Source organism: Taudactylus pleione, unplaced genomic scaffold, assembly GCF_031769625.1.
Source record: "Taudactylus pleione unplaced genomic scaffold, aTauple2 ptg000408l, whole genome shotgun sequence".
Classification (NCBI taxonomy): domain Eukaryota; kingdom Metazoa; phylum Chordata; class Amphibia; order Anura; family Myobatrachidae; genus Taudactylus; species Taudactylus pleione.
This window is the reverse complement of record NW_028284810.1, coordinates 10,176,958-10,192,815: the sequence shown is the minus strand read 5'-3', so window position 1 is coordinate 10,192,815 and position 15,858 is coordinate 10,176,958. Positions and strand designations below refer to the sequence as shown.

The following is a 15,858-nucleotide window of genomic DNA, read 5'->3' as shown; positions in this document are numbered from 1 at the left end:
TTGTTCATTACAGTTAAGGATTTGCGACTTTTAAATAAGATATTTAGATCCTTTATATGGAATGGTAAACGGCCTAAGATTAGTTTGATAAAATTGCAACAAACCAAATTGAATGGGGGAATAAGCTTTCCAGACATCAGATTATACAACAAGGCAGCTATGGTCCGCTATTTGTCGGATTGGATAAATGGAACAGAAAATTATGCCAATACATCACTTGAACGAGAGTTCTTAGATCAGGGCGATTTGATTACGTTTCTTCACTCCCATGATCAGGAATCACCCACCACAATTAAAACTAATCCATTATTGTGGAATACAAAACGAGTATGGCATTTAAAAAGACATGAGGCGGGCCTTAACTCACACAAATCATTATTTCTTCCTCTCGTAAGAAATCCGCATTTTCAATCTGGGCAGGCGACATATCCGTTCACAATATGGCGAGTGGGTGGCATTCAGAGAATAGGTTGTTTAGTAGATAAAGAAACATGTCGGGCTTTGTCTTTTAGCGAAGCTGCAGAAAAGTATGATACTCTGTTGGGGTTCCCCATGGCCTTCCTGCAGGCAAAACATTATATCAATTCAGTAATCCAGGTGTTTGCGGCGAAAGATTGGAATAATCCAGTAGATGACCTTCTTTCCAAACCTCCATTACTTAAGAAAGCTATTTCTAATTATCATCAATATTTTAAAATATCTTTGGATCACACGTCCAATGCTAGGGGACTTTCGCAGTGGGTTCATAAATTTCCCTTGTATACAGTTGACGAGTTATTGACTGCCCTTAATTATACTTGTAAATCTTTAACATCAACAATATATGTGGAGATGTTTCTAAACATTTTTCACAGAGCATATTTGTCTCCGCATAGGAGTTTTTTAATGGGACGTTCGGTTTCTCATTCCTGTTATAGGTGCGGAGAAGATAATGCAGACTTATATCATTGCTTTTGGTCGTGCCCAATAGTCCGAGGATTTTGGTTACGGATTAAACGATATGCGGAGTCAGCTTTACTCAATTATATCCCTTTCATTCCAGAGTGGGCTATTTTTGGCATTATACCTACAGATATGAGGGCTAGCAAGGGAAGCAGAAGACTGTTATTGGCAATAAGCGCGGCTGCTCGTAAAACGATACTGCAGGAATGGATTTCTACCTCCTCCCCATCTTTTGCGTTATTTAAGGCAAAGTCATATAACATATTTCGAATGGATTGGGTAGAGGTAGTCTTAGAGAAGGAAAAGAAAGTAGAGAAATTTTTTGATATGTGGGAATCATATATATCTACATTATCCCTCGACATGCGGCGCCAAATATATTATAGTGTGAAGGATACATCTTGGTTTTTACTCCAGACTATTGGAAATAATCCACCAATAGACATCAACTCTACTACGACCTAATGTGTTTACATCGGATGCAGATGATTGTGATTCCTTTGGGGGTGGGGGGGGGGGGGGGGGAGGATTGGGAGAGAGCCCTTTTTGTTTTTGTTCTTGTATAATTTATATTTGTTTTTGGTTGTATTTGTCAGATGTTACAAGTTTCAAACATTATCTGATATACAATATGATCTGATAACTAGGATATATACAGTGTTTACATGGAGGAGAACTGCTATCATAAGCTACATATATATATGTATGGTTTTTGATTTGTTACTTTATTATGTCCGAAACACTATGATCTATATATCTAATGTACTCTATGTATATCTGTACTTTTTGTGATTGTTATTTTGATGTATTTGATGGTGCTTACGTGCAGTGTCTCAATAAAAGAAATTGTTTAAAAAAAAAAAAAAGGAATGGTAGGACATAGAGCACCGTATACCTTAACCAAGGGAGAGGTGTATACAGGGAGACTGACCCAGACCGTCCTAAGATCAACAGCTACCGGGTGCACTGCATGGACCGCGAGCGTCTCATACACGTGGAGGGTAGGCGGAGTAACCCAGACGCGCAAAAAACTCGTAAGGACTGCGTATGGGTCAGGGGAGGAGCTCCCGGGGGAGTGCCTACCTCCCCTAAGCTGCATTAACCAGCCGGATATGCTGGCCTCGTAGCAGCAGATTGCGTCTGCTGCCGATCCCCGGCGTCAGACGATAGGGCCCCGGCTGGTGTAGGAAGGGTGCGGACAATCCCTGGTCCTTACAGCAGCGGCTTCTGGTGCGTCTTTGACACCAGAAGTAAGGACTGCCACGGGCAATTCCCCGTAAGCGAGGAATCGCCTTGCCTGACATTCCAGGTCAGCTCAGACACGACCCGCCGAAATCACCAGCACAATCACTGATGTCGCGGCCCGGCGGAGGTAGACGGAGTCGCAGTACATGCGTTTTAATACATACGCTTGGTACTGCCAACTCAAAAAAACTTAAATTAAAAAAGCTTAGGACTGCCTGAGCAGTCCCCTGTTACAACAGTGCGACTGAATCCTGCAGCACCAAACAACAAAACTGAAGTCCCTATGGATAGGGGCGGGGTATATATGGAGGAGGACTCGGGACATTCTGGGAGCCAAAGCTTTAACTGTTTGGTGCCAGGTCTTCCAACCATAATATCCCCATGGTATGCCTGTGGATCCCTATGGACCCCGAAGAAGAAACATATGTTTTCCCATATATGGTGTGTCCCACTCACCCCCATAATGGCACCAGCAACTGTGTGGGCACCCATATATTTGAAAAAGGGATACTGTTCTTTCAAATTATGTGTCCTAGTTGCTCCTGCATGGTGATCACCAGATAATATTAACATGCACTACAAAAGACAACATTTTGGGACCAATCACGCCCCAACACCCATAATAAAATCTGTAAATTTGGGGGTACCCACATATGAAATTAATAATAAATAATTTCAAATTATGTGGCCCTCTTAGCAGCTATTGATCACCAGACAATATTGGCCAGTGTTAAGGAAAATAAATTTTCCACAGATGGGGAGGGGTGTATTGTGCCCTCTCCCCACACACACATGGGGGCACCCTGTCCAACGATGTACCCGTTTAATAGTTAATTGTCTGGTGATCACCACCCCTTTTCCACCATAAACCCACCTCCAACCGGGACACTGAGCACAGGTTGGCGTTATTTCCCGTGTCCAGCTGTTCACACCAGACCAGGGTCTTTCGACGTTACAGTGGACATTTGGAGATTATGTCATCTCCAAGCACTACTGAAGCCAGCCAATCTGCCGTTAACAGCGAACTATTACCTGGGTCCTTCCAAGATTCAATCCTGGTCACGACTAGGATCGGATTCACAGGTCACTAGATCCAGGTTATTTTTCAGGGACGCTTTTCCACTGAGCTGCGACCCGGGTAGACCCAGCAATATCCCAGGTTATTGCAGCAGTGGAAAAGGTGTATAACAGAAACCGCACACAAAAATAAAATTATCCAGAGATGGGGGAGGCTGTCCCTCATCTTGTATCAAATAATAAAGGTGGTCCCTCATTTAATAAGGCAGGTTGTCTACTATTTAAAATGTTAGGCCTTGTTGGCTATCATATTCCCCCTACACATAGAAAGCATTTCAACAAGCGACAGTGAAAATTTGAAAAACATTTTCATTTCACACGCAGTTTTTTTTGTTAATACTTTCACATAGAATCCGGCTTTTTACGATTTTGTAAAAGTGGTTTATTGACGAAACAAAATCCGCAAAAGTAAAAGTGGTTTATTGACGAAACAAAATCCGCAAAAGTATTTTTTGTGGTGTTTTTAAGGCAGAAAAAAAAAATCAAGTTTGCTTTTGGTTTCCTTTCTTCAAGTTTCAATAAAAAAAACAAAACACTTTTATGCCCATTTGGGTTAATATATGAGTAAAAAGACAATATCTATTTTCTGAAGAAAAAAAACAGACTTCTGTAAAACAAAAGGTACCATTTTTGTCTGAGTATCACAATAAAAAAATCATTGATATTGATGTGCAAATGTGAAAAAATAACCACAGCACGAGGATGAGATAACCCCCAGCAGAGAATGGGGTTAATTACTGAGAACAAGAGTCATTAGAGATCATCTCCTGCAATCACAATGTTAAAAATAATGACAGGAAGGAGAGTCCGCACTGTATGTAGGCGAGACCCACCTGTGTCTTCCTGTTGTGGGGGACAGGTTTTTTTTCCTATGGCTGTTACCGCTGGTGATATGAGTCATGTAAACACAGGGAACCCAGGCACCAAGTCACTATGTAATCAGCCGTGCGTGTAGGGAAAGGGTAATCACAGACAGACAGCTCACAGATCTCACATTGTGTTATTGTCAGGTAGCATTATGGCAAATCATCCACATAGCCTCACAGCTAATGTGATTGCAGCATCTGTATGAGTGGTCAGGCACCAGTGACAAGTATATTACTAACAGCAGTAAATAGAATAAAAACTGATTTATTTTTAGGTTTTACAATTTCTAGATAAACTGAAGAGAGCTGTACATTATATCAGAGCGCTCAGATGTTTGGTGTCGTAGGGCAATCATCAAAAGGGAGCTTTGGGAACAAGATGGGGGAAAAAACATGGTTTTAAAGAATTACTAATTCAATTCAGAAGTAGTAAAGTACTGATTATGTACATACAGATTTATAGCATGCAGTGCCCAGAGACCTCGATTTTCTTTCTATAAGATGACAAAGCTAGTAACTGCAACACAAAGGGCAGCCAGGTCACATTTTCTACTTCTACTAACAAATTCATTGTAAACCATTCTCATTTTATTTTTGGGAGCTGATCAATTACTATATACAATGACGTTTTCTGTACACTGAATACTGCTTGCATACCTAGGGGACACTGTATTAGGTGCACTCATCCAACAACTATTATCTCTCTTATTTACATTCAAGACCTCCTGCACTCGTGGGGCGTGAAACTTTCTTTGAAAAACAAATGTAGCATGGCCCATGCCAAGGAAAACAAGGGCTGGCAAATATGTTCACATACCATCTGGTATTTAATATTATGGTAGCCCCATAGAAAGCACAAGTCACACCATTTATTAGCCACCACCCTGCAATGCTGACACCATCTGTGAGCTCTGATAGGTCTCTTTCTGCACTTCTTTATGCAGTTGTTACCTGCTACTCTGTAGAACAGGGGTCAGCCACTGTCAGCATCATAAATCAACAGTCTGATTCCCACAACCCAATCCTGTAAGATGAATGTTATTTAAATAGCACCCAGTACACTCATGCTGGTGCCTCTGAGATCCCCTAGCATGCTGCACTCATAGTCAATTAAAACCTTTAGGGTGGGATGCATCAAGCATTGCATTCTGAATGTGATACATCCCAGTGTTTATTAACATCGTATGCATGAAGATTTGCAATAAAGACCGCAAAGGACAGCTCTTCCGATAAGAGTAGTCTCTTGCGGTGTAAGGACTTCCGGCAGTGGCGTATCTATAATGGGTACAGGGTGGCCCACACCGCACACACTGCAGCCATTTTTACAATACTTACCTCTCCGGTGGCCATTTTTCAAGTGTTTTGCGCATGCGTAGTAGAACAATCGCTGGGAAAATATCTGCCGCACCATTTCCCCGGAGAACTGCGCTTGCGAAGCAGACTGACACAGCACTAGAATCTTCTAGTGCTCAGAGTCTACTGCGCTAAGTGCGCTGCCGGGATGAGAGGAGGGGGCCCCAGACAGAGACAGCACACGGGCCCCCTCCTCTCTTAAGACGCCCCTTATTTCCGGGTTTATGACCAGGGTATCCTTCTGTCTCCACTGTGAACCCCATAGGCTTGTATTAGGCTTCTATTATCCAACACCACCTATAGACTATATGATGTTGCCTATCCGGAACAAGCTTCACTGGAGTCTCGCTATCCGGAGCTTGATGCATAAGTAGTAGATTAAATAAAATGGCCAGTGTGCCTAATAAACTATCACATTGGTGCACTTATTTAATAGGGATAACCATGAGAGTATGATCCTTTGCAGGGGCGTATCTTCCTATTGGCCTGGATGGCCCTCGCCAGGGTGCCGGCCGAGGGGGGGGCACTGTTCCCACCCGACATAATTAACAAATGATCACTGGTCTCCTGTTTACTCTGCGCCGCAGACAGCTGTCATTAGTAAATGATCCCTGGTCTCCTTCTGTCTCCTCTGCTCTTATCAGTGTCCTCCATTGATTGTTAATGTGTATCAGGCTTCTTATATGTCCCTTTATATCAGAAACATTTAAAATTAGAGAGACTAATTTTTCTTTTTTTCCTAATATATCTCTTCTCCCACAATACCCACCACATACCAATCACCACTCACTAATTCCCATATGTCAACCTTGCAGGAAAAGAGTGTAAGCACCACATCACCCACAATGCTCTATTCGCAAGATAATTTGCATATATGCAAATTATCTTGCCCACAATGCACCTTGTTTGTTATTGATGCCCTCTTTTCCTGTGTTGTTCCAGTGCTTGCATGTAGTAAGTGTTATAACTGAAAAAATATAAATATAAATATATATATATATATATATATATATATATATATTAAAAAAAGTATATATATATACAGTCAGGTCCATAAATATTGGGACATTGACAGAATTTTAATATTTTGGCCTCTATTCACCACCACAATGGCTTTGAGATTAAACAAACAAGATGTGATTTAACTGCAGACTTTCAGATTTAATTTGAGGGTAATTACATCCAAATCAGGTGAACGGTGTAGGAATTACAACCGTTTCTATATGTGCCTCCCACTTTTTAAGGGGCCAAAAGTAATGGGACAAACTAAACAATCCTAAATCTAACTTTCTTTGTTGCAAATCCTTTGCAGGCAATTACAGCCTGAAATCTGGAACGCATAGACATCACCAGACGCTGGGTTTCATCCCTGGTGACGCTCTGCCAGGCCTCTACTGCAAATGTCTTCAGTTCCTGCTTGTTCTTGGGGCATTTTCCCTTCAGTTTTGTCTTCATCAAGTGAAATGCATGCTCAATTGGATTTAGGTCAGGGGATTGACTTGGCCATTGCATAACATTCCACTTTTTAGCCTTAAAAAACTCTTTGGTTGCTTTTGCAGTATGCTTCGGGTCATTGTCCATCTGCACTGTGAAGTGCCGTCCAATGAGTTCTGAAGCATTTGACTGAATATGAGCATATAATATTGCCCGAAACACTTCAGAATTCATTCAGCTGCTTTTGTCAGCAGTCACATCATCAATAAATACAAGGGAACCAGTTCCATTGGCAGCCATACATGCCCACGCCATGACACTACCACCACCATGCTTCACTGATGAGGTGGTATGTTTTGGATCATGAGCAGTTCCTTTCCTTCTCTTCTCTTCCCATCACTCTGGTACAAGTTGATCTTTGTCTCATCTGTCCATAGGATGTTGTTCCAGAACTGTAATGGCTTCTTTAGATGTTGTTTGGCAAAATCTAATCTGGTCTTCCTGTTTTTGTGGCTCACCAATGGTTTGCATCTTGTGGTGAACCCTCTATATTCACTCTAGTGAAGTCTTCTCTTGATTGTTGACTTTGACACATATACATCTACCTCCTGGAGAGTGTTCTTGATTTGGCCAACTGTTGGGGAAATAATTAATTTGTCATCCACCCGTGGTCTTCCGGGTCTTTTGGTGTTGCTGAGCTCTCCGGTGTGTTCTTTCTTTTTAAGAATGTTCCAAACAGTTGATTTGGCCACACCTAATGTTTTTGCTAACTCTCTGATGGGTTTGTTTAGATTTTTCAGCCTAATGATGGCTTGCTTCACTGATAGTGACAGATCTTTGGATCTCATATTGAGAGTTGACAGCAACTGATTCCAAATGCAAATGTCACACCTATAATCAACTCCAAACCTTTTACCTGCTTAATTGATAATGAAATAAAGAGGGAATAGCCCAAACCTGTCCATGAAATAGCTTTTGAGTTGATAGTCCCATTACTTTTGGCCCCTTAAAAAATGGGAGGCACATATTGAAACTGTTGTAATTCCTACACCGTTCGCCCGATTTGGATGTAATTACCCTCAAATTAAATCTCAAAGTCTGCAGTGAAAGCACATCTTGTTTGTTTCATTTCAAAACCATTGTGGTGGTGAATAGAGGCCAAAATCTGAAAATTCTGTCAATGTCCCAATATTTATGGACCTGACTGTATATTGTCTCCCTATTTCTACAGGCGTGTAAGTTGAACTACCCCCAGTGTAAGTACTAATACATTTATCTTTTCCTCAGTATGGGGAATTGACTATGATCTTTATAGATTGTGGATACTCAGGTGTCAGGATTAAGATATAATCCTTATGGGCTGTTTTTATTATTGTGTGTGAGATAGCAATGGACCCATGTGGGCGGTTTTACCAGTGAATTATATGGCAGAGTTAAAAAAGCATAATGCAGTGTACAGTCCAATTTGAATATATGTAAATTATTTTACCCATAATGCATGTTTGTTTTTGATGCTATGATTTCAAGCTTTTCCTTTTATTTTGGCATTAGTAAATAGTGTTTTGCAATAGAGTAAGTTCTGTAAAAGATCTATATATATTAAAAAGAGAAAAAAAAAAATATTCTCCCTATTTCTACAGGTGTCTGAATTAAACTACCCCCAGTGTGTGTTATTTTATTTTTTCAAGTAGAAGCAGTCATTGGAGGGGGGTGCCAGTCCCTTAGTTTGCCAGGGGCGCTCGGACCCCAAGATACACCCCTGCTCCTTTATACTGGGTGATCGACAGTATCACACAGTCATTTTCAACCTTTTTTCACTCATGGAACACTAAACAGGATGCTAAAATTTCCAAATCACACCATCAGTTATTTATTTATTTTTGGAAGGAGAGATTTTATCATTAAAAAAAAAAAAAAACTACTGGTGCACAATGGTTTTAGAAGTAACAAACTGTACCAGAACTAGTGCCAGTTATTACTGATCCCTTATTATTATCTTCTGTTGTGCGTTTCCTAACTAGAAATTTGTCCAGGTCTGATAAATGCTATAAAAAAATTAAATTAAATAAATTCATAAGATATGAAATGACTGAAATGCATGGAGTGGCATCAGGGACAGCATTCTCTTTGTTACTCCTTTTTAAAAAGAAGACGACAGTAAGGAGAGTTCAAAATCCACACCCGGATCTCCTCCTGGTCCTGGACACCACCATGCCCACCCCCAGCAGCGCTCATGCCTCAGTCCAGCAAGAGCTGACTGGCTCACTCACCCTGACCGCCCATCAGTGGAGCTGGCACAGATGCGGGAATTGAAAGCCCAGCCCCCCTGTCTATCTGCAGAGTACAGGAGGCTGGTGAGAAACTCCTCCAGTGTCAGCTCCACGGACGGGCCCCTGGTGTGCTGCGGCACACTGGTTCAAAACCACTGGTATAATACACACAAGACTTAATTCCAGTTTGTTACCTAGTGTTTGCAGCCTTGAGGTCACAGAAGTGGGTAAGCAGATTTTTCACCACATCGTTGCAGACCACCCTTACAATATCAATGTGAGCAAGCCGGCTGCGCACTTGTCTGGCCAACTCCCAAAAGTCTTCAGAAAGCAGGTGGTAAAGCTGACCGTCATCTTTGCTTAGATCTCCATACCATGACAGAATATAGTCCCGGTAGCTGTAGTCAAACACTGGAAGACACAAATAGATGGAATAAAATATACATACAGATATAACATACACAGCAAGACCAGAAACTATATATATTCTTCAATAAGGAGACAAACAACATTTTAAGTACACACTGAACTTATTTGTTAGCTCTCATGATATCTAAGCTTTTTTTAATGGGTACTAAAATCATTATATACTCAAAGTTTTAAATAGATGCTCCCCCTAAGTATTGTGTATTGGGTGGAGTCCACAAAGTTAAGATAAACTATGTTGTTTTTCTGATCTGGGGGTGCACCAGGTAATAAAATTATGTATTTTATCTTAAAGAGAGTGACTGACTGAATTTCATTAAATTAAGTGCGAACCGCTCCATACAACAGTGGTGCTCCAACAAGACATGCTGGAACGAGGAGGACCATAAGGAATGGGGAGCAAGGAAAACCAGTACTACTGGATTCATATAATCCTTTTAATTGACATTAACATTCCCACAATACACTTTAGTGGAGGGTTAATACTACTAAGGTCTGACTATCTATTGGCACTTGGTCACTATGGCAACCAAAACATGGCGCTAGCACTTAAGATGTCAAGGTGACAACATCTAGACCAGTACTTGGAAATTAGACAGGCACATTTTGGGATGATCGCTGTAGATTAGGAGATGACAAAGTAATTCTAGTCTAAGGTATGTTTCAGTTACTGTTGAATAAATAGGAATAAGAACACAGAGAGCTCAGAGTACAAATCTCTTCAGCCAAATTAAACGCCTAATAGTTCAGTAAACATTTTGAATATTTTTTTTTTTTATTTGATTAATGAAATCTGAACAGTTGGTAGGTAGGCTATGTAGTAAGACTGCGTTCTCAAGTCTGATGTGCCCTATTAAAGCTACTAATGTGGACAGGAGTATGTAGATGTTATCTAATAAAATTTATTATACTTTTTTTTTTCTTTTACAGGTTCAGGTCATGTTCACTTGCTTTGCCAATCAATTAAGTCTATGCATGTTTAGATTTATTGTCAGTGTTCATAAAGAATGCAAAATGCAGTACTATACGGTATCTGTGACCCAACTACAATCAATTGGGCTGGATAACTGCTGTATAAAACTTACGATAGACAGACAGACTGACTGGAAGTTGCTCATGTCAATATATAAGCTGAGGCAGCTTTCAAGGAAGAAAAAACGCAAACCATATATGCCTCTCAGATAATGATGTACAAAATGGAAGTTGCTCAAATCAATACATAAGTGGAGTAGCAGATGGCAGGAAATGGCATGAATGCATGACCTATATTAAATAATATATAATACTCTCATTGTTTAGCAAATGGGCAATGCTTTGTTAAAGTGCTGTGAAGTGGCCAGTGGCTTATCATGCATTTCCAAATGAATATACCTATAAATACACACATCAAGATTTTCGTCGTGGGGCTGATAGGCATCGGGCTTTCAGCGGCTATTTATATCAGTCACATACCCTTCATCACTACCCACTGTGTTTGAACAAATCAAGATATACGGCCACTATTTATGAAATAGGGTTAAACTCTCCCTACCTTCTCAAAATAAGACAAACCAGGTTTTAGACTTTTATCTTGCCTATATGACAATAGCTTGTCTGGAACTAAAATTTTCCTTTCAATTGGCATCAACACAATTAAGATTAGTATATTTCCTCTATTTGTGTGGGCTGGCTCACTGTGGGCAATGGAGTGGTCCTAAGTCGACTAAAATCTGGACACTAGAAATGGAGAGTCAAAACGGCCACCTTTTCTCCTCTCCGCTGGCTCCAATTACACTTTCTACCTACGTCAGCCTCTGACCAACCAGTGATCTACCCGAGATTTGTACCAAGCCATTGGTGCCATGCATGCAGGCCACGGCTGGCAAATGGATTAAGATAAATATCACTAAAGGTAAATCACTCAAAACCCTCTGAGATCCAATCACAATTTAACACACAGTTTGAATAAGGATTTTTACCAAATTACACAACTTTTACAACATAAGCAGCCCTTATTGAGGAAAAAAACAACCTCAGACTTCACAGCAGATTTAAAAAATAGAGGCATAGGGGTCTATTCATGTAGCAGTGAAAAGCTCTTTATTAGTTCTGACTGCAGTGATGACTGCTGACTCCCTAATGCCCGCACTCCACCTCCCACCACCGCTCTGTTCTCACCTCCACTGCTGTCAGCGCACCACAACCACCCTCGGTCTGCACCCGCTGCTCTGTCTAGTGTAATTGTCAATGAAGTAACAATTACACTAGACAGATGCTGTTCCGTTTCTGGTTCATCCAATTAATATTTGTACATACTAAGTCTTCATTGATCATCTATGCCTTAGACATACTATTGACGTATTTCTGCGTTATCTTTTTGTTCCCATGCAGGAATTCGACAAGGTCGTTCTGCTTATTGCAGTTAAATGCTATCTCAGGGCCTGATTCAGCAAGGAACGCAGTTGCTAATACGCATGCAATCGTCCGTTTCTTGCATACTGCGCATGCATCGCAGTATGCGAACTAGCCGTTGCGATCGGGACTGCGATCGCAATGACTATGGGGGGTGGTCAGCTGAACGCAGGCGTGCCAGTGCATTTGAACGCTGTTGCAGGGGCATGCATAAATTAACCACTGCGATGCCCTACGAGGCCTAATAGCGTGCATGGAAGTTAGTCATTCTGAGTAGGTCAGGGCTTGTGCAAGTGTGCGTGAGGCTGCGATGATACTTGATTGTACCAATGTTTTTACAGTCCTGCTAAACATTACGGATGTGTGTAAGGTAAAGTGGGCGTCCTTATTTTGTGCTGAGATTGCATTGCGATCGCAATGGATTAGCATTGTAGCGCAGTTGAACTGCGTGCGTAATTGCTATTGCATTCGTCGTTTTCCATAGTGAATCAGGCCTTCAGTTAGCTCATTTGTTTTTGTAAAAACTAAGGGCCTGATTCAGAACCGCTCGCGAGCGCACAGCCCCACTGCGCACGCGCTGCTTCCGGCATGCTCGAGCCCCAGCAGCCCCGTCGCTCCAGGGCTCACTACAAGACGGGGCGGCTGTCGATGTTGATTGACAGCTCGCCCCATTTTGTAGGCGGAGGGGGGGGTGGCTGCACAAGCGCAGGCGTTCCCTTAGGAATGTCTGCCGTTTGTGGGTGGCCCTACTGACATCACTCGTGATGTCAGTAGTGGACTCTGCTCTATAAGAGCAGGAAATTCACTCGGGCTTGCGGGAGCAGAGACCCTCCCCGCAGGGTCTCGACGCAAGCCCGATGGTTGCGATAATCGCGACCATCGCCAGGCTGCTCGCACTAGCTGTGGGTGGTCACCCACAGCTTTGCAAGTGGCCTGGAGGCCGAAACAAAAAAACCGCCCTGTTTCAGAGCGAGCGCCTCTGAATCAGGCCCTAAGAGCTGCAGTCATCAGCTGTTCTGTATGTGTTAAACGTATACATTTTAAACATATAAGTCTTATTACTAGAACAACTTATATAGCAGTTCAACCAATGTATCTCTGCAGTTAATCACACCTGCAGAGACATAAACACTAATCTCTACACACTTTTTCATATATCATTTAACATGCTTTTAGATATGAAACAAAATGGCTGCTGTATCAGAAACACACTTGCCTACGTTTAGAGAGGAAGGGAAGGCCTTATGCTCACTAGGCCTATGGCCATTCGACAAGTGTGGCCTTATGCAGCTCGCAAGCTATATATAACTTCTAACTTCTCAACGATTTACTATATGCCCTAAATTGCAGTGCAGAAAAGTAATGATGCGTACACACAGTACGATTAAAATGTAAGATATGAACAGTAACGATATTGATCATATAGTTATCGTTCACAGCATGCATTTTTCAATGGCCAATGACCTGCGACGCGCGGGCATCGACCGTGCATGCAGGCTAACTTGGTCGATATCGACCAGGTTACTATAGGGACCCCCGATCGTTGATCTTGGGTCGTTGGTGGGTTCATGGTGTGCTGGATGATGGATATCGAACATCCAGCACACCCGGGAGATCGTACAACGATATCGTTATTGTTGTCGATCGTCCCGTGTGTACGCACCATTACATAAGAATACATATATTTATGAGTTGCTGAATGAATATGTATGTCCACATATTTCTATTTTACCCATTCTCATCTATCTGGTAGGAATTCCCTAAACTATGGTGAGACATTAAAGATATTATAGCTCAGGGGTTTTTAACTCCAGTCCTCAAACATCACCACCAACAGGTGATGTTTAGTGGATTTTATCAATCATGCACAGGTGAGTTATTCTATATTGTAGGGTCAGTAATTATCCAACCTGCATCCTCAAAACATGATCTGAAAGTTGAGAACCTCTGGTAGATAGTCCTCTCTCCCTTTGGTTCCACCTCCTCCAGCCTGGAGCTCCGACTGCACTCTACCACCAGAGTAAACTGACACCATATTAATATGGCCTCTACCTGCCAGTTAGTGATGGTTTGGAAATCGCTTACTTTTTATACAAGGCAATCTGTCATTAACAAAAATGGCCTAAAATTCATGGCCAGTACACTGTGTAATGCATCAAATTCTTTCTCTAAAAGTTAAAACTTGGCTCTACCCCTCGTCCTTCCCCTCAGATCTGCCACACAGAATGCTCAGTCTTCATTTTCTCCTCAATTCCTTCCTTTACTTTTGAAATCAAAGATCAGTTACAGTTAAGCAACTTTTTTGACAGGTGCTCGCAATGTGACATCAACAATATCCTGGATGTTTTATTGATCAACATGGCAATAGAAAGTAATATGCAATTTGGATACATTGATCCTTATATCCGTAAGAGGTGGAGTTGGACTACAGTAAATGTGTTCTATTTTGATTATATAGTTTAATAGTTTATTTTGAACTTAGTTATTTGATCATTTAGTACATTATTTAAAATAAATCTGAAAGGGAAAACTGCAAGACCTGCTGAGGCCATAGCAGAAATGAACGTTTGATCATACACTGGAACAGGAAGTCTAAATGTGGAAATGAGAGTAGCTGAATCAGCTTTGTAACAACATGAAATATTAAATAGGCATTATAGCAACATTATATAAAGAAACACTGACACACTCAGCACATCCAGGCTATGCAGCTGGACACCTACCTGGGACTCCTCCCTCCCCCCAATGACACACTGCCTGAGCATTTAGTATTAATGTTTTGCTGATCTGGCAACAAACAGGAATGATTAAGTTAAGGCCCCCATACATCAGCAATAAGAAAACCATAACTGAACAATTTGAAGATTTGTTGCCCGATTTTAGGATTCCCAATCTAGCAATACATACATTACATATCTTTTTCAGCGATTGCAGATCATTTCAGCAAATACAGATTTGTTAGTCTTGAAATGCCCATCATTTTACTAGTAACGATCTGCAAATCTGCTGATCATCTCCATACACTAGCAATTTACAGCCCCAATTGATCTGTGAAATCCAACATGTAAAGGCCCCCATACATGAGAGCTTGATTGCAGTAATCGTGCTATTTGCAATCGATTGTGTATAAAAAGCTTTCCCTTTTTCAATCGGCAATTCTGCAATCGATTGAATAAGGGAAAGATTTTTATACACAATCGATTGATTGCAGCAATCGTGCAATTTGCAATCTCTGATGTATGGGGGCATTTAGACAACATGATTTACCAATTCCAATCACTTTTTGGTTGAAATCTGCGATCTGTGAACCCCATACATTGCAGATTATTTTTAGACAATCATCTGCAAATTGCAGAATTGCCACAATCAATTGCTGATGTATGGGGGCCTTTAGACGCAGGCCAGCCGCAGATGACCATTAATGTAATCACTAAGTAATTGTAATTCTTATCACACACACAATTGAATAGAGCATTCTGTTGCACAGCTTGTTTATATGCCCATGTTTGATTCTTCTAGTAAAGGTCCTGGGCAACAGACTGGAAGCAATATGGAGCGACTGCTGAGAGCTGTCTGTAAGGTGAGCCACAGTGACGTCATGAGCAAACATGCTCACTAACAAAATGTCATTAAACATCGTGTTGCTAGAATGTTGTAAATAGTATGGATGCAGCGGAGTGCCATGTACTGCCTAGGGTGACAACTGACCCTACATAAAATCTAACACTAACATTTATACAAAAGTACTGTAGATTGTAAAATGCAAATAGTAGGACTGATCATGACTGTACTGACCTAACAAAGTAGATGCCATTCTGAATTCTGTAGCAAGGACATTTGCATTTTTAACCACA

At 41.2% G+C, this 15,858-nt stretch overlaps 1 protein-coding gene across 1 annotated transcript in view; it reads right to left on the bottom strand.

The window, feature by feature from the left end:
- Nucleotides 1-15,858, bottom strand: part of SNX25 (sorting nexin 25) — a 268,761-nt gene that overhangs the window by 172,603 nt on the left and 80,300 nt on the right. The window contains exon 3 of the mRNA XM_088447009.1: nt 9,382-9,598. Within this exon, the coding sequence (XP_088303135.1) occupies nt 9,382-9,598 (217 nt within the window). The remainder of the gene's footprint in view (nt 1-9,381; nt 9,599-15,858) is intronic.